This window comes from Poecilia mexicana, unplaced genomic scaffold (genome assembly GCF_051168715.1).
Source record: "Poecilia mexicana isolate PSO_F unplaced genomic scaffold, ASM5116871v1 scaffold_12, whole genome shotgun sequence".
Taxonomy (NCBI): Eukaryota; Metazoa; Chordata; class Actinopteri; order Cyprinodontiformes; family Poeciliidae; genus Poecilia; species Poecilia mexicana.
Window position 1 is genome coordinate 13,004,242 of NW_028263381.1, and position 24,017 is coordinate 13,028,258.

General features: G+C 40.6%; 2 protein-coding genes across 3 annotated transcripts in view; one reads left to right on the plus strand and one right to left on the minus strand.

Moving 5' to 3' along the window:
• The first annotated feature begins 905 nt into the window (after nt 1–905).
• Nucleotides 906–13,895, plus strand: rab14l (RAB14, member RAS oncogene family, like). Its single transcript, XM_014997827.2, has 8 exons — nt 906–1,031; nt 6,402–6,460; nt 6,927–6,980; nt 8,843–9,020; nt 9,393–9,459; nt 10,455–10,542; nt 10,791–10,821; nt 11,660–13,895. Exons 2-8 carry the CDS (start codon nt 6,409–6,411, stop codon nt 11,835–11,837), a joined length of 648 nt encoding a protein of 215 aa, XP_014853313.1. The 5' UTR covers nt 906–1,031; nt 6,402–6,408; the 3' UTR covers nt 11,838–13,895.
• A 1,025-nt stretch (nt 13,896–14,920) lies between these two features.
• abl1 (ABL proto-oncogene 1, non-receptor tyrosine kinase) overlaps nt 14,921–24,017 on the minus strand; it is a 35,122-nt gene continuing 26,025 nt past the window's right edge. For both annotated transcript variants that reach the window (XM_014997823.2, XM_014997825.2), the window contains 9 exons: nt 23,571–23,866; nt 21,421–21,693; nt 21,138–21,222; nt 20,268–20,445; nt 19,661–19,845; nt 19,244–19,396; nt 19,071–19,160; nt 18,847–18,972; nt 14,921–18,101 (listed from right to left, as the gene is read on the minus strand). In XM_014997823.2, coding sequence (XP_014853309.2) covers nt 16,426–18,101; nt 18,847–18,972; nt 19,071–19,160; nt 19,244–19,396; nt 19,661–19,845; nt 20,268–20,445; nt 21,138–21,222; nt 21,421–21,693; nt 23,571–23,866 — 3,062 coding nt within the window. In that variant the 3' untranslated portion in view covers nt 14,921–16,425. The remainder of the gene's footprint in view (nt 18,102–18,846; nt 18,973–19,070; nt 19,161–19,243; nt 19,397–19,660; nt 19,846–20,267; nt 20,446–21,137; nt 21,223–21,420; nt 21,694–23,570; nt 23,867–24,017) is intronic.

Here is a 24,017-nt window from a genome sequence, read left to right on the forward strand (position 1 = left end):
CGAGATAGGATCACAGTTTTCATCTGTTGAATTAGGTCTTTGAAACCTGCAACTCCAGAGCCGAGGAAGGTTCTTTGGCTCTGTGGCTGACTGTGTAAAACAATGGGATATGATAAAATAATGAAAGCAATTAAATATTTCCTATTATTTCGTTCTGTGCTCTCATAAAGGAACACTGACCTTACCCTATCCGCTCTGGTAAACTTAGTCTGGAACCACCAATGGTTTGTGTCAGAGAAATCAAAGAAGGTGGCCTGGACTCATGATTCACATTTTCTTTTACATCACATGGACACCTGCATGCATGTGCTCGATTTTACAGGGAAACACATTGCACCAGGATACAGCAGGGGAAGAAGCAGGTTGGAGGAGAAATCGGAGATCCTTTTGGCAATGATCATGGGTCTCGCCTATTTCCAGCAAGTTGTAGATGTGGGGTACAACTTGGATAGGTCGCCTGACCATCACAACCTTAGACCTTCAGATTTTCACCACCAGTCAAGCATCTGATGGTGGTCCTTGACAAAAAGTTCAGTCCATGAAGGCCTCAACTTTCAATCTACAGCATTTAAAGAAACAGTTGCAATTATCTTCCAAATTTCAAATCACACCCCTACGTGTGCAGGTTATCATATTATTATTATTATTTATTGGTGTGTATGGAGTAAGTGTAAAGTAGCTTTTGCAGAAAATATGCAGCAGTGACTTCACAATCCACACATAAGGCCATAGACAATAAAGCTAAAAATTATTTTTTTATTTATTTGCATTCATAAAAGGTCTTACTATGTTTTCTATATGGATTTAATGTTATCTCCAGAGATATTATAATATAAGGTTTAGGTTATCTCGTCCATTCTGACTCCTAGTGATAGTGCCTAAACAGCAAATCGCCGCATACAAGGTTCTTTGTCCCAGAAGCCCATTGTATAGAGCTGAGGAAACCCTGTGCCGTGAGCAGCCATCTTGAGCCAGGATAACCTGCAAACCTCTACTGAACAGCTCCAAAACGCCTAAAGATTTAATTCCTGGTAAGGACAGACAATGGGGATTATTTAAATGTAACCTTACAATGGAATTATGTTGAATAAACATGGAGGCACACTTGTTTAACTCAGTGATCTGTAGAAATTGGGTAGCATTAGCTGTATTTGCCAGGATACAACCAAGTGGAAAGCTAACGGAGCTTGTTAAGAGTGGTTGTTTCATTTATTTAATAATGTGGACTCTTATCTAGTTATTAGTGTGGAAAATCACCTCTCATGTGCCGTATAACTTGTCTACTTTAGGATCACAAGATACATTTGCAACGCGTCTATTAGCTGACAAATCACCCTGCTAAAGCTAACGCTAGCCGACATTAGTCTGTTTAGTATTTGCAGAAAATAAAGCTCGTCCCAGATTTGTTTTTGGCTTTCGATATTCTCACACAGTAAGAAATTGTCTTGAAGTGTGAAAATGGTGGCAAGTGCGTTCCGTCTTGTTTTTGTAGCGTTTGTTTTCGAGAAACACATTGACGTCAGCTAGGTAATAAGCTAGAGCTAATGCAAACTTCGCTTTCAAAACACCTAATCTAGAGCTGTTATTTTGATCAGATTCGACCGTATGTGTTGTTTTTTCACTTCAGTGTATGGCTGCATTTCCTTCTATGTCTGCTTGCAGATGTCTTTGTCTTTTTATGTCTCAATAAAGCAATAAACTAGTAAACCCACCGCTGTTTTTTGCCGGTTGACAAGCTAATGTTAAGCTAACCTGAAATTTTCAGGTTTGGACATGTCAAATTAAAACATTTACTTACGTCTATTACCCCACATGTTCAGTTCTGGATTCGCTGTTTATAAATTTTGTGTATTTATAAAGGAGTGAAAATGGATAAATAGAGCAGCATTATACACAGTCTACTGCTAACTCGTAGCCATCAGTGTATTAGCCACCTCTTTTGGTTTTGTTTTGAACAAAATAAAAGCGCTTATGTGTGAATATATATATATATATATACTTTTTGAAGAAAATAACTTATTGTGGAGAAAGTTTTCTTTTCAATTGAATATCTTTGCTAGCCATGTTTTAAAATGCTGCATCATTTCATTGATCTGTGCGTAAATCACTTAAACGATCACATAATTTATTGTTTGTTAACACGACATCGTTATTTAATATATGCGGAGTTTTAACACCGTACTGCAAGTTTTCATTAGGACTTGGTGTCACATGATTTCATCAAGGGGCCCTGCATGTCAAGTAGAAGTAGTAGCTACATAATTTGCATGCCACAATTTTTCTAATCCTTAAGCGTTCATCCTTTTCGATTAAAAATGAATGTGGTGATTTATATTAAGATGTTGCATACGTAATTGTAATTGCATACTTTTTTGCAGCGGCAGCAGCTTGGTAAAATAAACAGGAAAGGGTCGTTATAATGACAAACAATAGACTGTAAGACCTAGTGTGGGAGTTTGGGGTCAGTCGACTGTTTTTCTACGGAACTACTCATTGTGGCATCGAATCAAATGTATTTAAAGCGCATTTACAGCAACCGGATTTAACCAAACTGCAGAATATTCCATTGTTTTTTTTTGTTTTTGTTTTTTTTTTACAACTTTGCTTGCTGTGATTTGACATCTAGGGTAATTTTATAATTAAACTTATGGAAAAGGTAAGGTACAGATAAAATACTTAAACAGAGCCACTTCTAGATTTTTTTTTTGTAAAATCATTTTTTTATTAATAGTGCAGTAAAATAATGCTAAGAAGTTAAACAGAAAACATTTTTCTTCAAGTTCTGTAGTCTCTTGTCGTGATTGCAACAAACTCTAATATTGCAATTAAAACTTGATTCCATATTGCTCATCCCTTATAGCAACCCTTGATTTCTTTTATACGTTTCCTGATGAATCATCACAAGTTAAACGAACCATGAACGAAAAGGATGTGATCTCAGTAGAGGCCAATGAACTTCTTCACTAGAAAGAGACTTGATGTCTGAAAAGAATATGAAAAGTGCTGAAGCTGCATTCTGATCACACGACCTTGACTTTTCTACATATTGATGAATACTCATCCTTTCTTTTTTTTCTTTTTTTTTCTTTTTTTCTTTTTCTTTTTTTTTTTTTTACCCCAAATCTAGTTTTTACTCTTGCTGGGAATATGCACTCTAAGAGATTATCTCCCTGTCACACTTGGGATGAGGTGGGCACATGAGGGTCACGTGATAAAATTCTGTCAAAGACCTAAAGCGCTCTGCTGGGATATTAAAGGCACTAAACTGACTGGCTCATGGTCCATAATCACCTCAAAATTTGGATACAGAATTTTCAATGTCTGGGACACGAGCCATTTATTTAATAAACTTCCCTTTTCCCATAGTGTTGTTATAACAGCATCTGACGTGATGAAATTAACTCTGATGGATAGGGTGAACTCTGGAGTCCTGGTGAACATATGTAGCTTAGTAAAACTGACTGCGTTCTTTATCATAATATCAAATTTGCGTTGAATGTACCTAAGCAACAGATGACGCATATATAAACACTTATTTTATGTTGTCCTAAACCACTACTGGTCCTTTTTAGCCAGTAGTGTCGGTGCTGAAAAGCAGGTCGGGTTGCAGTTCGTGGAGGGCTTTCAGTGTGAGCCAAGTCTTTTTTTGGGCCATTAGCGGAAACACAGATTGTACTTGAACATCACAAGATGTTTATATGTAGGTTCACATTGAAAAGGCTTGTGCTTTTTCCACTTTTCATTAATGATAAAAAGTGGGGAAAATAGTAAAAAAAAAATGTTGTTTAATGTCAATAAAATTGCTAAGTTTTAAGCAACTTCTTAATCAAAAACATTTCTCTACCGCTGTGAGGTAACTGGACTGGACATGGGTGAAACGTTGCTTTCCAAGAAAAACCTTTGAAAAAAATCCAAAGCCTGAGGACCTGTTGTTCAAGACCATTTGGAAATGCAATTTTGGCTTCTTAGAAGCAGAAAAAATGAAAGAAGCATGACTTGACTGATAGACGCAGGTTTGTTCATGTTGCAGGTGTGTCGCAATAGATGAAAACCTGCACTTGTATAATATCCGGTTATGAACCAGTCAAGTTAGTTTATTTTAAATCTGGGCCAAAGTGTTTATTTAAGTCACTCAAATCGGTGTATACAATTCCAAAGTTTATTTGGTCGGAAAATGTTCATGTTGTTTGTAGCCACGTCCCTTTGCCTCCAGTTTAGTACAAGCCTTTATCTGTTCTCTTGTTGCTTGTGTCATTTTCCTCCTGTGCTTATCTTATCTCGGCCCATCCACATTTTTGTGCAGTTGTGTCAGCCGTAGCCCAGCCAGTCAAACATGGTCACTTTGCTGCAGGTGCCGAAGTCTGAGCGAGTACGCCAGACAGTTCTGGGTTGTGATGTGGCACAGTGATGTCAGCTGCAGAGAGCTGCAGCTCAAATTAGTCTGAACCTTCACTTGCTGAAAAGCACGGCCTTCAGGCACACCAACTTTGAGCGAGGAGGAGGACAAGAGGAAAAATGGTCCTTTCGACAAAGTCTGGTAGTATTTTCAGCCCCCAAAAAGCCTAAATGTCTGGAAATGGCTTCATGTGATCAGTGAATTTGATGTTAAAACTCAACTGAATGTTCCTGCCTATTATAGTGATCGTTTTTCTCACTTAATAAAATGAAATTACCACCCGGCGATTATTTTTCAACTTTGATTGCACCATGTCTGGCTCACGCCGTCGGTAAATCGTGAGGATGACGTCACTGGAGTCGGTGGCAGCCTGCTCCGTTGCGAGTTTAGAGTTGCCTCTCCCAGTGAAAGCTTATTAATCTAAAATGAGAATCTGAGAGCCACGAAGCCCCAACAAACCACTAATTCAGTCAACATGAGTCTGTAGGCGGCGAGGAGGATCCCTGGCGTTTTGTTGTTGTGGAGGGGGGAAAGAAAGCAAGTTGAGACACTTTCATCTTAAAAATATCTGGAGTTTTTGAGTAAACCTAAATGCTGTTCCATCCGTGTGTCGTCCACAGGCGGTGACTTTAAGATGAAAACTTATAGATTAGTTGCACTAACGACGGTGTTGATTAGTAAACCGGTGGAGCGGGGGCGGGGGGGAGATCTTTCATGGATAATCGAGTGTAAACAGCAGATGGACGGTGTCGGAGCTTTTATTTATAGTTGTATCTATAATAGTGAATGTGTTCTTGTGTGATTAGAGGAAAGAAAGAGGTTCTGTTTAGTCCACCTTTATTTCAGTGTTTTATCACCATGCATTTCAGTACCTATGACGTCACTGATTTTTCAGATCAGGATAAAAGACCGGTCAGATTTTTTTTTATTAGTTTCCTTCAGAAATCAACTCAGAGTTGAATTGATTTAAATTTTTGCACACTGTTGAGTCCAAACCGATTTCAGCTGTTGGTCCGAATAACCTTAGGAATATGTATCTGTGTTCATCTTACTGTTAGCTGTTAAGTAGCTAATATTATTAGCTATTTTTAAATAATAAAACGCATAAGACAAATATTAAAATTAAGTGTCATGATATCTAGCAAATTCACAGTTAAGGATTATTGTCAATATAGACATGCTAGTTTTAATTTTTTGTCTAGGGATGTAACGATAAAAACATTTTTTCATCATAATTGTAGACAAATTGATCAGGGTTATTAAAAAAAAGGACTGTAAACAATGTAATATTTTTTGAGAATCTTAGAAATTGCATGGCAGTAATCATTAAACCGTTTTTCATCCCTACTCTGTATTAATGCTGCACAATATATTGCGTTGACGTTATTGTGCTTTTAATATTCATTGTGCAAAGGAATGTTTTGGTTTCACCAAATTGTTGCCTAATATTTCTCATGTGTTACCAGTTTGCGTTTCACACGTTGGTGTGATATTGATGCAGTTGGGCAGAGTTTCAGAGCAGCAGATGTTCACACCGGACACAAATGACTTTGCTCAAAATGCCAAAGGTCACCGAGTGAAGGCGGGACAGATGAGAATGAGAGGACAAGACAAAATGGACGCATATCACAATCGCAATATTAACCAATGTTATCATCATTGCAGGATTTTATATATGTATATATTTATATCCTGTAATCTATACGTCAATGTGAATGTTTTTTGAGTGTGTGATGTTACTGACAGTTTGTCAAAATCAATACTGGTTGTCACTTTGAAGCTGGTATCTGTTATCATTCATAAGGCTGACATACTCAGGAGTGAGTTTTTCTGAAAACATGAGGAACGAAAGTCATTCAGTCTCTGTTTAAGCATTTATTTTTACATCAATAAATATGAATAATGTGGCCTTCTTTAAATCTGATGTTGGCAGCTGAAGCCCAGTTCTTCTGTTTATGTCATATTTGCTGATTTGCTGAAAACGCCCTCTCCGTTTTCATTCCAGAGCCACCATGGCCACTGCACCATATAACTACTCCTACATTTTCAAATACATCATTATTGGTAAGTGACCTTGCTTAAATTGTCTGCTTTAAAAAGAACAAACAAACAAAAACATTATACTTACATTTAATAAATGTCTTAATTCCTTTTACTGCTCTACATATAAGTCTTTTACTTTAAAATGCATAACATCAACAAACACTACCAGTACTTTGGTTTTGTTTATTGAACTGCTGGTTACGTATTTGGCCATTACAGTTGGAAGCAGAGACCAGATGAGTGTAGAAATGTACAATTTATGGCAAAATGAGCCTTGCATTCATAAAAAAAACATGGAATTCATAAACATTTCCCCCTACCCCACTTTTTTTTTTTTTTGTATGACGGCCTGTCTCTGATTAGTCCATGAGATGTAAAGCGTTGCTGTCGTATGGGGGTCAACACTGCAAGCTTGAATAGAAATGATAGCTCCTCTGTTTCCTTGGTTAACCTGAGTCTCTCTCTCTCTCTCTCTCTCTCTCATTAGGGGACATGGGGGTAGGAAAGTCCTGTTTGCTTCACCAGTTCACAGAAAAGAAATGTAAGTTCTGCTTGTGATTTTTAACTCCTCCGTGTGTCTTTGTGTGCACCTCAGTGCTTGCGAGGTTGCCAGAATATCTCTGGAGAGCCTAAACCTCTTTAGATTTCTTTTTTACACCAGCGGATGTCGGCGGCGGAGCAGATGAATGGTAGCTCAACAGTGAGAGTCTCTTCTCCTGTGTATGAGCCAGCTGCAGCCTCCCATTGCCATTCAGCTCAGTTGTGTTTAGTGCCACTATTAAAAAGCCAGATGCAGTGTTTCTCATTCATGTCTATAATCACATCCTGGACGAATCCACACACACACACGGTAGATTTTTTATTTTTATTTTTTTTTTTTGAAAAGGTTCATTTGAAGCAAAATGTAACCTTTTTTTTGGCTTGTACTTTGCGTACAGCTTAAATCCTCGACGCAGCTGCTGCCAGTTCAGAGGAATTCAGCTAAAATGCAAAAATGTATGTTTACCTTCATCCTATGCAATTTACAAGGGGGGACAAAAAGCATCAAACGTCATTTTGCAAAATGGATGAAAAGGTTCAATTCACGTCCAAATGCATAAGAGCCCGTTCAGTCGGATTCAGATCATGAAATGCCAATCAGAGAAAAGTTTCCTCCGATTGCATCATACATTTTCATGTGGCTGTGGATGATTTATTAGGTGCAAGGAGGACTGCAAACAATTAATACTTTATTACAATAGATCCTGCAGTGTCAGCAGGATTGTGCCGCTCGTGGCTTTAAAACTGTCATTTCAAAACAACGTAACATTTCACTTCCAAACTGTTGCCGTGTTTCTTCCGAGGGGGAAAAAAAAAGAAGTGCTGGAGCAACAGGCCTTGTGCCTTATTAGGTGAGCTTTCAAGTAGAGCATCACGGCAAACTTAAAACGGCTTGAGAAAATTCTGGTGACTCTGACTTTTCCTGGCATCTCATTAAACTAATAGGAATGACTTGGTAGAAAAATAACTTTTCAAAATCCTTTTTTATGCACTGAAGCTTGCCGTGGATGCAGACCCGTTCAATAAATTAGAATATTTTTCAAAAGTCAATTTATTTAAGGAATTTTATCACTAAGCGAAACACGTTACACACAAGACATCATGAAAATGTATTTAAAATTAGAATATTGCATCAGACTAATAAGAAACTTTTTAATACAAAAATGTAGCCTTAATTAAAAGTGTGTTAGCCTTTCCAAAAGATACTTTTAATCTGTCAAATGAACCTCATTAGAATGTGTATTCTAATTTACCGAATGTGACTGTGGTTAATATCATCGTTCTTCAAAAAAAAAAGCTACATAAGTAATGAAAGAAAAGCAGTTCAATAACATGGCAGTCAGCATGTGCTCCAGCAGTATTACTAGAGTGGCTCTTCATAATCAAAGCCACTCTGGAGTAAAAGAACTAAACTAAATGCAGACAGATGAATGTATAGCTTGGCTGCTATCTGGAGAGCAAATGAAATATAAAATTGAGTTAGGCTAATAAGGGCAGAACAAAATTCTGAATATCTCTCAATTTGCTTAGGATTTATAAGTTTAGTTAAACTTATTTATACCCTCCTAATTATGCTTGTAACGTGAATGGAAAAAAAATAAAACCCCAACAAAAAACGGAACACCAAACGAGGATGACGATGTACGAGGATTAGCAAAGAACAGTAAACGGTTGCATGCGATTATAAAAAAAACAAAACAAACATATACATATATATACATATATATATATATATATATATATATATATATATATATATATATATATATATATATATATATATATATATATATATATATATATATATATATATATATATATATATATATATATGATCTCACTTCAGTCTTTCTTGTTGTCCAGTTATGGCAGACTGCCCTCATACAATCGGCGTGGAGTTCGGGACGAGGATAATCGAGGTGAGCGGACAGAAAATCAAGCTGCAGATTTGGGACACGGCAGGACAGGAGCGCTTCAGGGCCGTCACCCGCTCCTACTACCGCGGGGCTGCAGGGGCACTTATGGTCTACGACATTACCAGGTAGGCTGCCGGTTCTCCTTTCTTCGCACTTTTTGCATGATTCTGACGTAAAAAAAAAACAAAAAAAAACGAAAGAAGTTGGCATTATGTACTTGAACATAATGTGCATGTACGAGGAAGACGGAGAGCTGCAGCACAAAATGTTGCTGCTGCTTTACAAATGTTCATTTCCTGTTATCAAAGGGTGTGCCTCGCAAAGACTTGATATTATCACGTTTTCCCCTCATGTGGCGTTGACTCCAGCTTAGAAAGCATTGCTTGTTTGAGAGAAAACAATAGAGGATTAAGAAATCAGCGTTGGATTATACTGCTTCTGACAAACTCATTTAATCCTCAAATTTTTGCACGCCTGTCCATGTTGTCGTCCTGCAGGAGAAGCACTTACAACCACCTGAGCAGCTGGCTTACTGACGCCAGAAACCTCACCAACCCCAATACTGTAAGCATACACACATATTTACACTGTTATTGCATATAGTAATACAAATTTAAAATATCTCTTCATCTTTAGATTTTTTTTCTTTTTAGACTTTATTGTAACCAGGTTTTTTCCCCTTAGTTACTCCATCTTTTCTTCCTCTACCATTTTGTTTTACTGGAAAAGCACAGGCCTGGTTTCTTAACTAGATCTTTCTTGGCAAATTTGATTAACTCTAAATCATCCAGCTCTCCATCAGAGAAGTCTGTGCTTGTGCAACAGGCCACTTCTATTTCAGGCTCCTTGAAATGCATCTGGTGTTTCATCCGACCTTAAACGGGACGTCATACGCTTCCTGCCATTAAAGTACGCTTTAATGCCACTAAATGGACTTAAATGGCCACTATTAATAATTTCAAACGGAATTTACAGCTAATTATTCCACTTGAAAAGTTTTTATAGGATATGTCTTTAAGATTGTTTCTTTTTTGTTGTTTGTTTTGCATATAAAGGAGATCAAAATCAGTTCAGACATTACACGCACTTGACGTGAAATGCATCGACAGTGGGTTACATGCACATTTTCTTTTTTAATTTATTATTTTTAATGTATTTTTCACTGAAATTACTTCTAGAGACCATAACTTTTAGTGTGAATGCTTAAGGCTCCATAATAAACTTTGTGCTGTAGAACAACAATCCTAATATGTTAAGTTTTAATTATCTTAAGCAGCTTCTAAATTCTGACTCTGAATCATGTAGTTTCTCCATAAAGTTGACATTTCTAGAGATAAATATGAGATTGGTACATTTAGAGATCTTGCGATGATGCGGCCGCTAGGCAACCGACCCCTGTGTCTTCCCCAGGCCGTCTCTGACCTCCTTTTCATAGATAAGTGAAGTCCAGCCTTCCTGCACGTTCTTCGGCCTTATCGGCACACACCGCGTCAGATTTGTCCCCGACAGAACCGAGCGTGCAGGAGATCGTCTCACTCCTCCTCTTCCTGTGTCGTCAGGTCATCATTCTCATAGGAAACAAAGCCGACCTGGAGGCCCAGAGGGACGTCACGTATGAGGAGGCGAAGCAGTTTGCTGAGGAGAACGGTGAGCCAGACGTCACCTGGACACGTGTGAATCAAAGCGTAAAATTTCTCAAGGAAATATTCCGATTTAAGGACTGAAAGTGGTTTTTCTTTTCCGTTTCACTGTTTTGATTAACTTTCATGTCAGACCATAACCCGAGGTTTCAATTGAGGGGGGAAAAAATATGCTCCATTAAAGATGGGATGCGTAAGGAGTTGGTAGGTGGATTTGGTAATACGTTTTAATGATTCCTTCTTTCTGTTTCTCAGGTTTATTGTTTCTGGAAGCCAGTGCAAAAACGTAAGAACTGCCTTAAAGTTTCAGATACTGCAAAAATGTTCACAGCCCTTTTGTTACATTACAACCTCAAACTTCAGTATCTTATTGGGACATTATATGATATAAATGAGATGGTATGTGATTTGGAAGAGTTTAAACGGCGTGCATACATACATTTTAACCTTTATAACAAATTAAAAACCTGAAAAGTGTGGCTTGTTTGTTATACAACTAATTACAATTCTCATCTTAATTTCATTGCAGTAATGATAATATTGCGATTTCATATTTTCCTATCTTTTCTAGCTTTACATATGTGAACGCTGAACATCTTTCCTATTTTATTTGGCCCATTTGGACTTTGACTGGACCATTCCATCCCATGAGTTTGCTTTATTCTAAACTGTTCTGCTGAAGGTCAACCTCAGTCAGCACCAAGAAAGTTTTCAGTCAGCATTGCTTTGAGCTCTCATCCATCTCATCCTCCCCAACCTCTGACCAGAGCATGATGCCACCACCACCATGTTTTACCATGGGAATTGTGTGTTACATACTAGTTATCCATCAGTAAGTAAGTCAAAAAAGTAAAAATCTGGTATCACCTGACCAAAGTACCTTCTATTTTTTTGTGGTACGAGTTTTCCCGTTCTTTCGCAGCAATCAGTCAGGAACAGGAAGGAGAAATATTAAACCACGCATCTTTTTCCTTCCACTTCACAACGATGCGCTCCTTTTCCTGGTTCTGGTGGATCATATGAAATTGCTTGTGGTTGTAATGTGACAAAAGACCCTGTGCGATCTTGACCTTTTTCTGCATTTTGCCTTTTCGGCTTCACGTGACTGTACCTTTTCTCTCCAGAGGTGAAAACGTTGAGGACGCCTTCCTTGAAGCCGCTAAGAAAATCTACCAGAATATCCAAGATGGCAGCCTGGACCTGAACGCCGCCGAGTCAGGGGTGCAGCACAAGCCCTCGGCGCCTCAGGGCGGTCGGCTAACCAGTGAACCCCAGCCCCAGAGGGAAGGTTGCGGCTGCTAATGACCAAGCAAAAGCCCCACCGCTCCGCCCCGACCCACCCGCGTTCCTCCCTTCTTCTTTATCCGTTCTGCCCGGCCTCCCTTGAGCAACCCCTCCATCCATTCCGACGCCTTCGTACGTTCATCCCTCACTGCACCAGGAGCTGTGTGAGAGCAGGGCTGCGGAGGAAAGGCAGGGCGAACATCGACTTAACGCCAGACCGAGCTGGACTGTGTGGACTACATCTCTCCCTCGTCCTTTTGCCCGTCTCTCTCTTTGTTGCCGTCTCACTCGTCCTAAAACTGTCCGTGTATTTCTGTCCCATAACGCCGCTGTTCCGCTCCCTCCCCCAGCCCCCCCGCTCAGTCGTCCTCCCTCCCATCAGTAGGATTTGTAGGTGGCACCACGAGTTACTGGTCACTGACACTTTAGATAGACTCAATGTTCAAGACTGTTTTTTTATGTTTGGTTTTATAGATATATATAAATATGAAATATACACACTGCAGAAGGTCGACGCGCCACTTATCAGTTTTGTTTAAATTGAATCTGAATGATATTCCCAAGCTCTTCAAATTTACCATTCTTTTCACCGCATCATGCAGATAAGAGATGTTTCATTTGAGCGAGGGCAGGAGGTCATAAAGTAATTTATTAATCAGCCACACGGGTAGCTCCAGATGGTATGAGTAGTTGAGTTTTGTTTTTTTTTTCCCTCTGCTTGGCAGAGAAGTAATTTTTTTCAGTAACTCATGAGAGATGCAATGAAGGAAACTCATAAAAAATAAATGGCCACAATAAATGTTAGGAATTACCTTCTTATTGCTATCTTTTGAAATCTTGCAAAAAGTTTTTGGTGTTTTCCAGCTGGAATGAATTACAGTTGGCTGGATGGATGTCTTTCTTTCTTTTTTTTTTTTTAGACTCAGATGTCACTTTAATCACAATTCCCATCACTTTCTTCTTCAGCTCCGCCCTCATGCATCCGACCCCCAAAACTCTCCCCTCACTATCATGTCAACACGTCTTTACCAGCATTTGTTTTGTCATCGTTGCCTTATTATAGCAGTTCTTTTTTGATGCACTTGTTCTTGACGCTACCCTGATTGAATAAAATTTGTCTTTTAGGATCACTATTACATTCTACACTCATTAAATCACAATTATTTGGGTCTCTTTCCCCCTCCGCCCCCCAAAGCTGCACTGAAGAGCCGATTTATCTGGAGACTTGTTAGTCTGCCTCATGTAACCAACACAAAGCAGCATGCGTCCCCCACTCGAAACATGAAGTTGTAAAACAAAAATGTTTACTTCCTTTCAAGTACAATTTCTCTGTAACATAGCAGTCGCCTGACTGAACAGCTGTATATATCTTGCTTCTTAACTGCTGGTGATGACCTTGCTACTGTACTTTGTTTTCAGAAATTTATCTGGTGGCTCTGCCAAGATCTGTACAGTTGGTGTGCTAGTGGGTTGCCTGTAATTCATGCTTGGGGAAATTCTGTAACATAGTTTCTATTAATAAATGTATGTAAAGGACAGACCCGGACAAGCCCCCGTCTCCCATTAACCTGCCCATCTGCACACTACCGAGTTAGCCGACACAACGAGGGGGAGAGAAACTGGTTTGAGGTATGCAGGTTGTATTTATGCCAGCAATTCTGCATCATTTCTGTATAGATTAGAGAACGGGGGCGTGTTTGTGTTCATGGTCGGCTTTATTTTTCCACCCCATCAAGGCTGCTCCCTGCCGGAGGGAGGGAGGGAGCGTCACTGTCTTAACTATTTTGGGGAGCAGGGATTGGTTCTTCATCGTGGGTGGGGCGGGCTTCCTTTCTCTCTCCCCGCCTTCCACCTCTTTACCGTTTGAGTGACCACTTCCTGCTTTGTCTGTCCACAAGTAAAAAGGAAAAAAATTTAAAAAAAGCAAAACAAAAACAAGTAAATATGTATAAATTTTTAAGAAGCTGTGCTAACATTTAAATGCGTTCTTTGCGTGTATATGATTTTAAAATGTTGACATTTTGATTTTAATGATAAAATACTCTAGTCAGAAAAAATAAATTATACATAACCTGACTCTGTGTGTGTGTGCGTGTCCTTTTTAAGATGTTGGCATGGATAAATTAAAGGGGCAGCATCATTACCTTAAGTTATTAAAAAAATACATATCTAAAACGACTCAAATTTGACTTTGCATTTTGAAATTGGGCCTCTGTCTCTTCCAAAAAAAAAAGCTTCAACAGTCCCGTCTTTGTCATGTCCTCACAACAACCTCTCCGTTAAGCCTTTTACATCGTTCTTTGGCTTGTTGGACTGAGAAATGGTTAATATATCAAACTCTGCTGCTAGCCTGAAGGAGCTGAGCGGGGGAGCGATGCTCTGAAGCGGATGCTGGCAGGTTAAACCCCCGAAGAGGAGCTGAATGAAAGATGGCGTTGGCTGCCAACGAAGATTCAAGGATTTGTCAAACATCCTGGTATGTTTTTGACGAGGAAATAACATGATATAAAGCTCAAAAAAGTGATATTATGCCTTTAAAGTCCAGTATTGACTATCGTCAGTTTCTTTTGTGTCTTTTTTTTTTCTGGAGCAGAAGGAACCAAGTCCAGTCCTCAAGAGATGTTGACAAGGAACTTTTAGGTGCGACCCTGTTTAAACACACCTGAATCAAATTGTTGAATTACCTCCTGACTGTGCCATCATATTCAGGAAATCCCTGGTAACGAGCCATTCATTTGATTCAGGTGTGTTGCAACTGGGGAAGAATGTAAAAGTTGCGGGAGACTAGCTCCTGAATAAGAACTGTAGCTGGAGACTCTAGTGAGCAGGCTTTAAGTTCTGAATCTGCAAAAATGAAATAAAAAGACTGGAAGAATGAATAAATATCTGATAATGGCTGAATTAACATGAAATGAAAGATGGATTGAGGAACAGAATAATGGATAGAGAGCTCTGTAAATATTACAGGGAAGTCAATAAGTTTATTTTTCTAAACTTGGAAAATACCTGAATTCCAATCTTCCTCTGGTTGTGCAGGAACATTCTTAAATCAAGCCATTTTCACTCGGTAAAGGAAGCCATAAAAAACAGTCACACCCAGATTTATATTTCAAGTAGCTTTTTGTATTTTACTGCAACAAAAAAAAAAAAAAATTGCACCCAGGTTAGAAAGGAGGAAACATTTACAAATACAGGCAAACTTTGTTTACAAAACTTGGTGATCGAGGCTTAGACACAAAAGTAGAGTAGTGGTATGTTCGGTACAGAAGAGGAATTAACAAAAGCAACAACAGTACCATTGAAGTCAAGGCCGGCAGCGGTGACTTTTGTCCAAAGGCTTCGCAGTCAGGCAGGGCACAGAGGATGAGACGATTACAGCACAAATACTGAAAATGTTCCAGGGATTCAGATAAAGGGGGGGGGGGGAAACAAACCATTAAGGTGGAGTCTCACGTTAGTGTCTGTAATGGTCCCCCCACCTCTCTTTCAGTCATTTTGAAACAGCAATTGACAGACGCGTTAACATTTTAGTCCAGTGTCTCCCAAGGGGGTGTTTATTTTTTTGTGGTGGTGGAGGCCCTCTGCAACAATCGCTCGTGTGTCGGGAACAGAGGCCTGTCGGGGAAACACCGAGTTGGTCTGTTATCCAACAGCAAGGCCAGGCTGCTACTAATGGCTGTTTTCACTGGCACAGAGAGGAAAAAAATTGCATCAAAACTCCTTATACATATAAATTTAAAAAGACAAGTTTAGTCTGAGAATAAATGTAAAAAAAAAAAAAAATTAATAATGATCCACTGGGATGCAGATCATTAACCCAGATCCAAACATTTTTTTTTTGGTGCTGCAAACATTTATATCCAGTAAACACCAACTCAGCCACTCTCAAGCACAAGGCAGAACTCAGCCAAAGCCATACAAACATGCTTTAACCAGTAACACGGCCTCAACTAGAACTAAATGTTACGGGAGTGGTGGGAGAAGCAAAGAGAGAAAAGAGGGTCATTCTCTCCACATTGTTATTTTATGGCACAAATGGCTGCAAAATACTGCAAAAAGCACCAATACACAACAAACAGCAACACAATCTCATCTTTCAGCACACAACCAATCAGTGACGACTGATCGAACAAGGAAAAAGTGTAGAACAAAGTCAATCTACGCAGGTTTTCTCTGAATTTTTTTAAGCTGACAACAGATAAACAACTGGAAATGTTTTCTAAGGCAAGTATGGATTTCATTAATTGTCATAGCAACATCACAACATCACTGAAGATGATAAAATAATATATCGGAGGCCTTTTTATAAAAATGTCAAGAGACAGAAGGGGAGGGGGGGCAAAAAATTAAATATGTAAAACATGATTATTTCAAAGATGATTGATGTAAAATTGGTCCACAGCCTATTTAAGGCTAAGATGACAATGTGCATACAAAGTTGCTGCTTCCTTTGAGTCCGTTTATGGCAACTACATGAGTCAGTAAGTGGGAGAAAACTGTAATGTCGGCCCACACGGCTCCTCTCAATCACACTCCACCCATCAGCTCTCAGAGGGTCATGTGTCAAAGTTCATATCAGTTTCCCGTCTTGGCGCTTTATACGGCGCTACCTCTGAACAATGTCACTGATCTCTTTAACAGAGGACAGCAGCTTGGTAAAGTCCTGCTGCGCGTTGGCGCCCCCTGTGGCAGAGGGACAGATCTGAAGCTCACGCAGGCTAGTCTCGAGGTTGTTGATGGCTTCTCGAAAGGCAAACTTGTTCCTCATCTGCTGGATGGAGTCGACGTAGCTCATGCAGTACTTGGACAGATTCTTCCCGGCCTCCAGCACGCCGCTGTGGCTGCCTGTCTGCTCTGACATGCGGGAGATGGCGGCACGCAGCAGCTCGGCTCCCTCCAGGACCATCTCGCGTGTCACCGCCGAATTGGGCGTGCGCTCGCTGCCTTGGCGGGGTGTGGTCTTGCGGAGGGACGATCGGGTTTTGGCAATAGGGGTGAAAGCGGATAAGTTCTGATCGGCAGAGGAGGCGACAGTGGAGGATGGGCCTCCCTGGGTCTGGCAGGAAGAAGAAGTGGTCACAGAGGTGGCGGATGCAGAAGCCTTTATCGCTGGAGGTTTGGAGCCCAAAGGCCCCTTTTTGGGCCCCTCAGTGAAGGCTGAGCGGACTTGGTCACTAGCAGCAGTTGTATGGTGAGGGTCTGAAATGAAAGGAAGGCCCTTAGATTTGATGTCTGAAGGTGAAGATGAGGGCGAGGATACGGGGGATTCTTGAGTGGGGCTTCGTGGGATTTTGCCTGATTTGGGACCAGTGGGTGGTGGAGGTGGAGCCGGCTTGGGTTTATGTATCTTGCTTCTCTCCCTTAAAGATGCGTTCTCCACACCATGCTTGTTCCTGCGAGGCCTGCACTCCTCTCCTGCTGCCCCCAGAGTAGGGAGCACATTAGCTTTTAGTTCTGCCTGGAGAGCGCTGGTCTTGGAGGTCTCCTGACCCGCTAAGCCTGGTCTCTTCACCACTTTGGGTGTCGACGCTTGCGGACTGGAACCAGAACTGGAATCGTTGTCTTTACCCAGGAAGGCAGGACAAACATCCGATGATGTGTTAAGACGTGGCGGGGGGGTCAGGGTGCCCATTCGACGGGCACTCTCTCCTTTCTGCTCGTTGGTCCTCTTTCGTGGCAGAGCCGGCTTCCCTCCCAAAGTGCTGGAGTCGAAGTGGCGCTGGCCCAGATCTCGGGGGAGGGTCACAGACTTCCACTCTGTGCCGTCTCGGCCGTTTGACATGACGGACGCCCAGAGGAAGCGGTTTGAATTAGAAACCCCTTCCTCTTCACTGGGTGGCGTTGTAGCCGCCTTGCTACCTGGACTTGGCAGTGAGGGGGGGCCCTTTTTACGGGGGTACAGGGACCCCGGGTAGTTGGGAGCCCCACTGTTGATGCCTCCTGCCCCATTGTTATTACCTCCCAAGAACTTTGAGGATTCGACACCATGTGTGGTGTCATTCAGAGACAACGATGTACCATTGTTGAAGTTGTCACTGTCTCGGGGATCAGGAGTCACTACCCTCCTCTCAAAGGAAATGTCTGTCCTGGTGAAAGAGGAGCTTCGTTTGGGCGGAGCTGGTGCGTTCTTTTTCTTGATCTTGATGCGGCTGAGAAAACTATTACGGGTCTTGTTATCTTTGGGGATTAAGCGGTCATCTTCATTTAGGTTATTGTCCAGCATAGGGCGCTCTTTCCTGGGGAGCATTGGCGATGATACAGGCACCTCGGGTTCCACAGGGTCTAAGGAACAGCACAAATAGGTCAGTGTAAGGTTGGTGACATATTGTGCCTGACCAAAGTCTTTGTCCCCCTAAACCTCTTTACTTTGGGACATTAAAGCCACAGCCTTTACTGCATTTTATTGGGAGCTTATGTGACAGACCGCTACATAGTGTATAATTGTTAGCTGTAAGAGGCAAAAGATGGAAGGTGCTTCTCAAAAAATCTGGCCTGTTCATGGATTCAGCATCCATAAACTGAGCCATGGCGGTTGTGCAAAAAGTTGTTTTTTTTCCCATGAGCTCAGCTGATGGGAGTTAATTTCTTACCGATCAGGTTACTTCCTCGCCTATGCCTATCTGTGGTGCTTAAACAAATATATTAAGCACCTCAAAGGTGACGAACTGAAAAAGGTGCGTCAATACGTTTACAAGGACTTAATATAACAAAGTTAAGCCATACTTTGATGGACTGAAAGACAAAACAATGAATTATTTCAGAAAAGTTAACATTTACAATGCAATAACATTTATTGTATTGTAAATACAGTAAGTCTTAGAAGTTCAACATTTGAAAAAAATACAAGTTCATCAATTGATCATTTTAAGTTTTCTAAATTAAACAATTGTGGACATCTGGATATGAAATTTTGACTTATTTTCATTTTATAGTTAATTTTAACTCCTATTTTCTTAAACAATCTTTGTTGTTCATTATATGTAATGAACAAGCTGCAAGGACGCACTACATTGTGCATGTATCCCACCTGGACTGTCTCTGTTCCGGTTCTCCATGTTCTTATGGAGCGTCCTGGTTTTGGTTGGCAGCTCTGGAGCCTGTTGGATGGAGCCTAATGTCTTCTTCCCCTTCTTCCCTAATTCCTTTTCAACCTCTATTATTTGGCAAAGAGTTGACAAAACATGAAGAGTTACACTTGGGGGGGGGGAACAATAAAAAATGTGCTTTAGATGATGAGGAAGGAAGACTGACCGTCAGAGATGCTAGACTCCTGAAACATGGTTTCGAAAGCTTGATGTGTTTCAGCAAAAGATGGACGCTCTGAGGGGTTCCACCTCCAACCTGAGAGGAAGGAAGTGTAAATAAAGCTGAAAAGAACAAAAGACCTTTGCCATCAGTTTGTAGATTGATCTCGCAGCACTCACAGGCTCTCATAAGTTCATAGACCTTCTCTGGACAGCCTTCTGGTCGTTCCATGCGATAGTCTCTTTGCAGCAGCTCATAGACCTGGGATAAGTCAATGCCGGGGTAAGGAGACATGCCGTAGGTGGCGATCTCCCACAGCAGCACCCCGAAAGCTAACAAAATAAAAACTAGTTAGTTTTGTCTTGGGTATATATATATACATATATATAGCTATATTTGAAACATAGCAAATTTCCACTGTGGAAATATATATATATATATATATATATATATATATATATATATATATATATATATATATATATATATATAAAGTGTCTTTAAAGAGTCCACAGTGGAAATTTGCTATGTTTCAGTGTAATAAATTTAAACAGTAGCAGTAAATTCCACTGCTGCTCAAGAGAGCGTAAACTTACCCCAGACGTCAGACTTTATGGAGAATGTGTTATAAGCCAGACTCTCTGGAGCAGTCCACTTGATGGGGAACTTGGCACCGGCGTGAGCCGTATATGTATCTCCAGTCATTAATCTGCTCAAGCCGAAGTCTGCGACCTTCACCAAGTGGTTCTCCCCGACCAAACAGTTCCGGGCAGCCAAGTCCCTGCGGGACAGAACCAAGGAGGAATAGGGAGCTTTGTGACTTTAAGAAAATGAAATAAAAATAATCCTAAACCTAAATTATTACAATGATAACATGAAAAGCTGAAAGCAGCACTCTCTACTCTCTTCTGCTGTGGTGCTGGATTTCAACTTTTGGAGTGGTATTGAGTCATAAGCCGAGTCCTGACAGGCTCCAGAATTGAAGTGCAGTTTGAAAACATAAAAAACATAAATCATGCTTTGCAGTTTCTAAAGGAGCATATTGAACATGCCAGAACAATAACAATGGCTTCCCTGTGATGCATCGAGAGTTACAGAACTGCACAAGAATAAGGAAAATTATTTAGTACATTACAAATGTTTTTCTTTGGTTTCCGTCAAAGTACATGATGAATGCGTGATACTCAAATGTAACATAGTCACCTGTGTATAAAGTTTTTTTTCTCCAGGTACTCCATGGCAGATGAGATCTGTGTGGCCATGTACAGCAGCACCACGGCGTTGACCTCCTCTTTGTTGCACTCCCTCAGGTAATCCAGGAGGTTGCCGTGCGTCATGAACTCTGTGATGATGTAAAATGGTGGCTCACGTGTGCACACACCTGCAAGTACAAAAATCAAAACGCTGGATGAAGCTTAACATTTCAACCAGCAATTCATTATTGGTTTAGCAGTGCTACGTTTTCCTGGCTGGGGAACGCAGCTCTGCACAGCTTGTGGAAAACTGAGATTTAACGCCAAATTTGTGGCGTGCAATAACAGCCGTCACATGGACAGACTCTCCCACCTGAGCTGTGAATCTCTGCAGCTACTCCACAGTTACAAAGGGCCTCTGGGCAGCTTCTCTTATTATTAATACTTATGCGTACCCTGTCAGTTTTTAGGCAATCGTCAGGTGATAGATCAAACAATTCTCAGTTAGAAAGTTTGGGATATTATTTTCTAACCCAACTCTGCTCTAAATTTCTCTACAACTGTATCCCTGATCTATTTTGAGTCTTTATCCATCTCCAAGATGTGTTTCGTTCACCAATATTCTCTAGCCAACCTCTAGGGTCTTCCACAAACAGCTAAAAGTTAAACTGATACTCAGCAATTAAATAGCAAATTTAAAAATGACTTGGTTGTACTGGATTTTACTTTACGTAGCAGAGTATAAAGAGGGATAAATATAAACATATACCAGTCTGTTGAATAAAATTCCTTCCACTCCACAATTGTCCACTACTTTGTGTTGGTCTGTCACATTTAAATCTAATAAAAAAAAAAATAGTTAACTCATTTTTAAACATACCTAAAAGCTGCACCAGGTTGGGGTGTTTAATCTCTTTCATAACTGCAGCCTCCTTGAGAAACTCCTCCACCTCCATTGTGTCCTCCTACAAAGTTGTTTGTTTCCATAAAGGAAGAAGTGAAAAACAAAAAGTTAGGATTAAAGTGTAGTTGCGTCTCTGTGGCAGCAGAGGGCAGCACTATTCAGCCTGACCAAGGAATTATATCTGCCACACTCCTAATATATTATGCTGGAGTTAAAATGTTTCCACGAGCTTGCATAAGAAGGATTTCTTTCACCTAACCTTAAGTGTCTTGACAGCCACAGTGAGGTTGTACTTCTTCCAGACACCTTCATACACCTCGCCATACTGGCCCCCTCCCAGTTTGTGCTTCATGGTGATGTCAGTGCGCTCCATTTCCCACTTGTCGTAGTTGGGAGAAACTCCATAAATGGTGGGCTTGTTGCGTTTCGGTGCAGGGTAATGCAGCGTGGTGATGAGGCCGTCTTGCACGGTGGAGTGGTGGTGCACCAGCTCCGCCAACGTGGTGAAACGGCTCTCCGACGACACGTAGAGCTGGGGGAGGACAGGGTGTCTATTTATTACACTAGGGGGAAAAAATGAACTAATTTATTGTACGTTTAACAAAAACATTTTTAGAAACTAAAGTTAGGTGCAACATTTTAACATTTCAACAAAAACTTTTCATTAAACGACCAATGCTAAAACACATTGTGTGGAAACGTTAAGCTAAGCTATTGCTGGAAACAGTTATATCTGGAAAAGTTATGATCTTGGTGAGTCCCAAGCAAGGCATTCATCAGGAAGCTGGTGGACAGAAGTGTGTTGGTCAAGGCTCAGTAGACAGACTTTTCCATTATTCCACTGTTGCATAATACTAAAAAATAGTTTCCTTGTGCATTACTTTATGTTAATAGCCTTGAGTGCATAAATTAAAGGAATACAGAGGAAAGAATAAAAAACATTTAACTGGCAAAAATACAGAGGCCGTCTCAGAGCTGTTGATGTAATCTTCAGTTACTGGGGAAGTCCATCATACCAGACTTCTTACTTCCAGCTCAGAGGGATGATGGAAAACCATCATGAGAATGGGGAACCTTGTGCATGCGTCTGCTTTTCTCGGTCTGTGATTGTGCATTTGCATTTTTCATGAGTGAGCGTACATACTCTGCTGCATCTGTCTGCGTAAAGCATGTCTCAGCATGGTAGTCAGAGCCCAAGTCGGGCCTCGTGCGTTTGGTGCTTATTACACGACGCACGGTCGCGGTCGGAGGCATTCTTGTCATAGCTGGAGTTCTTGAAGCTTTCTCACCTTGCTTCATCACAGACAGGAAGGTGACGCGTGCAAAAATGATGGGAGTTCTTGAGGAAATCTCACACCAAGAATTTCAGCCAGTCTTTACCCACATACCCCTCTATAGATAGTTTTATGTAAAAAAAAAAATATCCTGTGGAATTTTCAAGCGACTGACATTTCCTAATCAAACATGTTGAACAAAGGATACAAATTTTTAACTATTATCTACTAAATCAGAGGTTCCTGTTCTTCGCCAACATTGAAAATTGTTTTGTTTTCAGAAGTTTATCAAAGTCTTTCACTGCCTATATATAAAAAAAGCCATTTTATGTTTCCAACAATAAGGACTAGTTAAGAATAAACTCTTGGTCACCAAATGATCTCTAGGTAAATAACTCTCACTAAGAGCATTAAATTTAATTCTCTCAACGAGGTAGTAATCTTTTAAATATAATTGCAGGAAGCTTTGCATATTTACTAAGTACAGGAAGGACTGGTAGAACATAAGATTGTGCAAGCAGGATGCTGCTAAATCCTTCCTTTGTAGGAACTAAATCAAGGTAAAAAGATCTGCAATGCTGTTGCTACTCAGAACTGACAAGTAAAAGCCCTTCCTTTTATAACTTCCTGCTTGCGTTTTTCTGACTAGTACTAGGGGAAAAGGGCAACAATGCAACAGGACAGATAGGACACCATTAATGGTTCAGTGAGAATACTTCAAATGATGCCATTATGCCATTTGGTGTTGTAAAAATATATTTAAGCAATAACAAATATATTATTTTTTCCAAAATGATAACCCGAGTAAACAAAGAGCAAATTTATGATTTCCTTTATGAAAGGTGGAAAAAACTATCCAAACCAACATGGCTCTAATGTCAAAAAGTGAAAACCTTCCAAAACCTAAGAAAAGGTTGTGCCACCCTAGGCATCAACAGCCACCACCAAGCCACTACAAAAAAAAAACAAAAAAACTGCCGTTGAATCTTATTCCATCGCTGTGGAGGAATTTTGGCCCACTCTTTGCTTCATTTCTGTCACTCTGAGGTATTTTTGAGAATGAGCAGTCAATATTGGATTTGAAACTTTAACTGCAAGTACACTTTAAAGCGTGCGCGTCTCCAGTGGTTCCCACCTTGCCATCTGACGCAGTGTTAATCCTGTAATGGTAGACTCTCCCCTCATACCGCAGGGAAATGGACCTCTGTCCGGGGCTGCTCTCGCTCTCCCGGACCAGGAAGCTCCCGTTGATGCCCGAGCTAAGCAGGTACTCGGCAGCATTGCGTGACACGGGGCCGTGGTACCAGCTGTGCTTCTCCAGGCTGTTGACTGGAGTGATGTAGTTGGATGGCACCCAACCCTGGCCATTCTTGGTCTGAGCCTCGCACCACTCACCATTGTGGTTGTAACCCAGCACACGCAACTTCTCCCCTGCTCAATCAAAGAGAGTGAGAAGAACCAAAATGTTAAGAGAATGTCAACCTTAGCCGTGTTTACAGCTTTCTTAGATAATAGTAGAGATGCTGAAAAACACAAGGAAGAAAGGAAGGAAGGAAGAAAGGAAGGCTACCAGCTTCAGTGT

Excerpts from the sequence above, each read along its gene's own strand:
- rab14l (XM_014997827.2), top strand. The coding sequence starts at position 6,409 with ATGGCCACTGCACCATATAACTACTCCTACATTTTCAAATACATCATT. Across the intron at positions 9,021-9,392 it reads ATGGTCTACGACATTACCAG|GAGAAGCACTTACAACCACC; the intron begins GTAGGCTGCCGG and ends GTCGTCCTGCAG. Across the intron at positions 10,543-10,790 it reads GCAGTTTGCTGAGGAGAACG|GTTTATTGTTTCTGGAAGCC; the intron begins GTGAGCCAGACG and ends TCTGTTTCTCAG.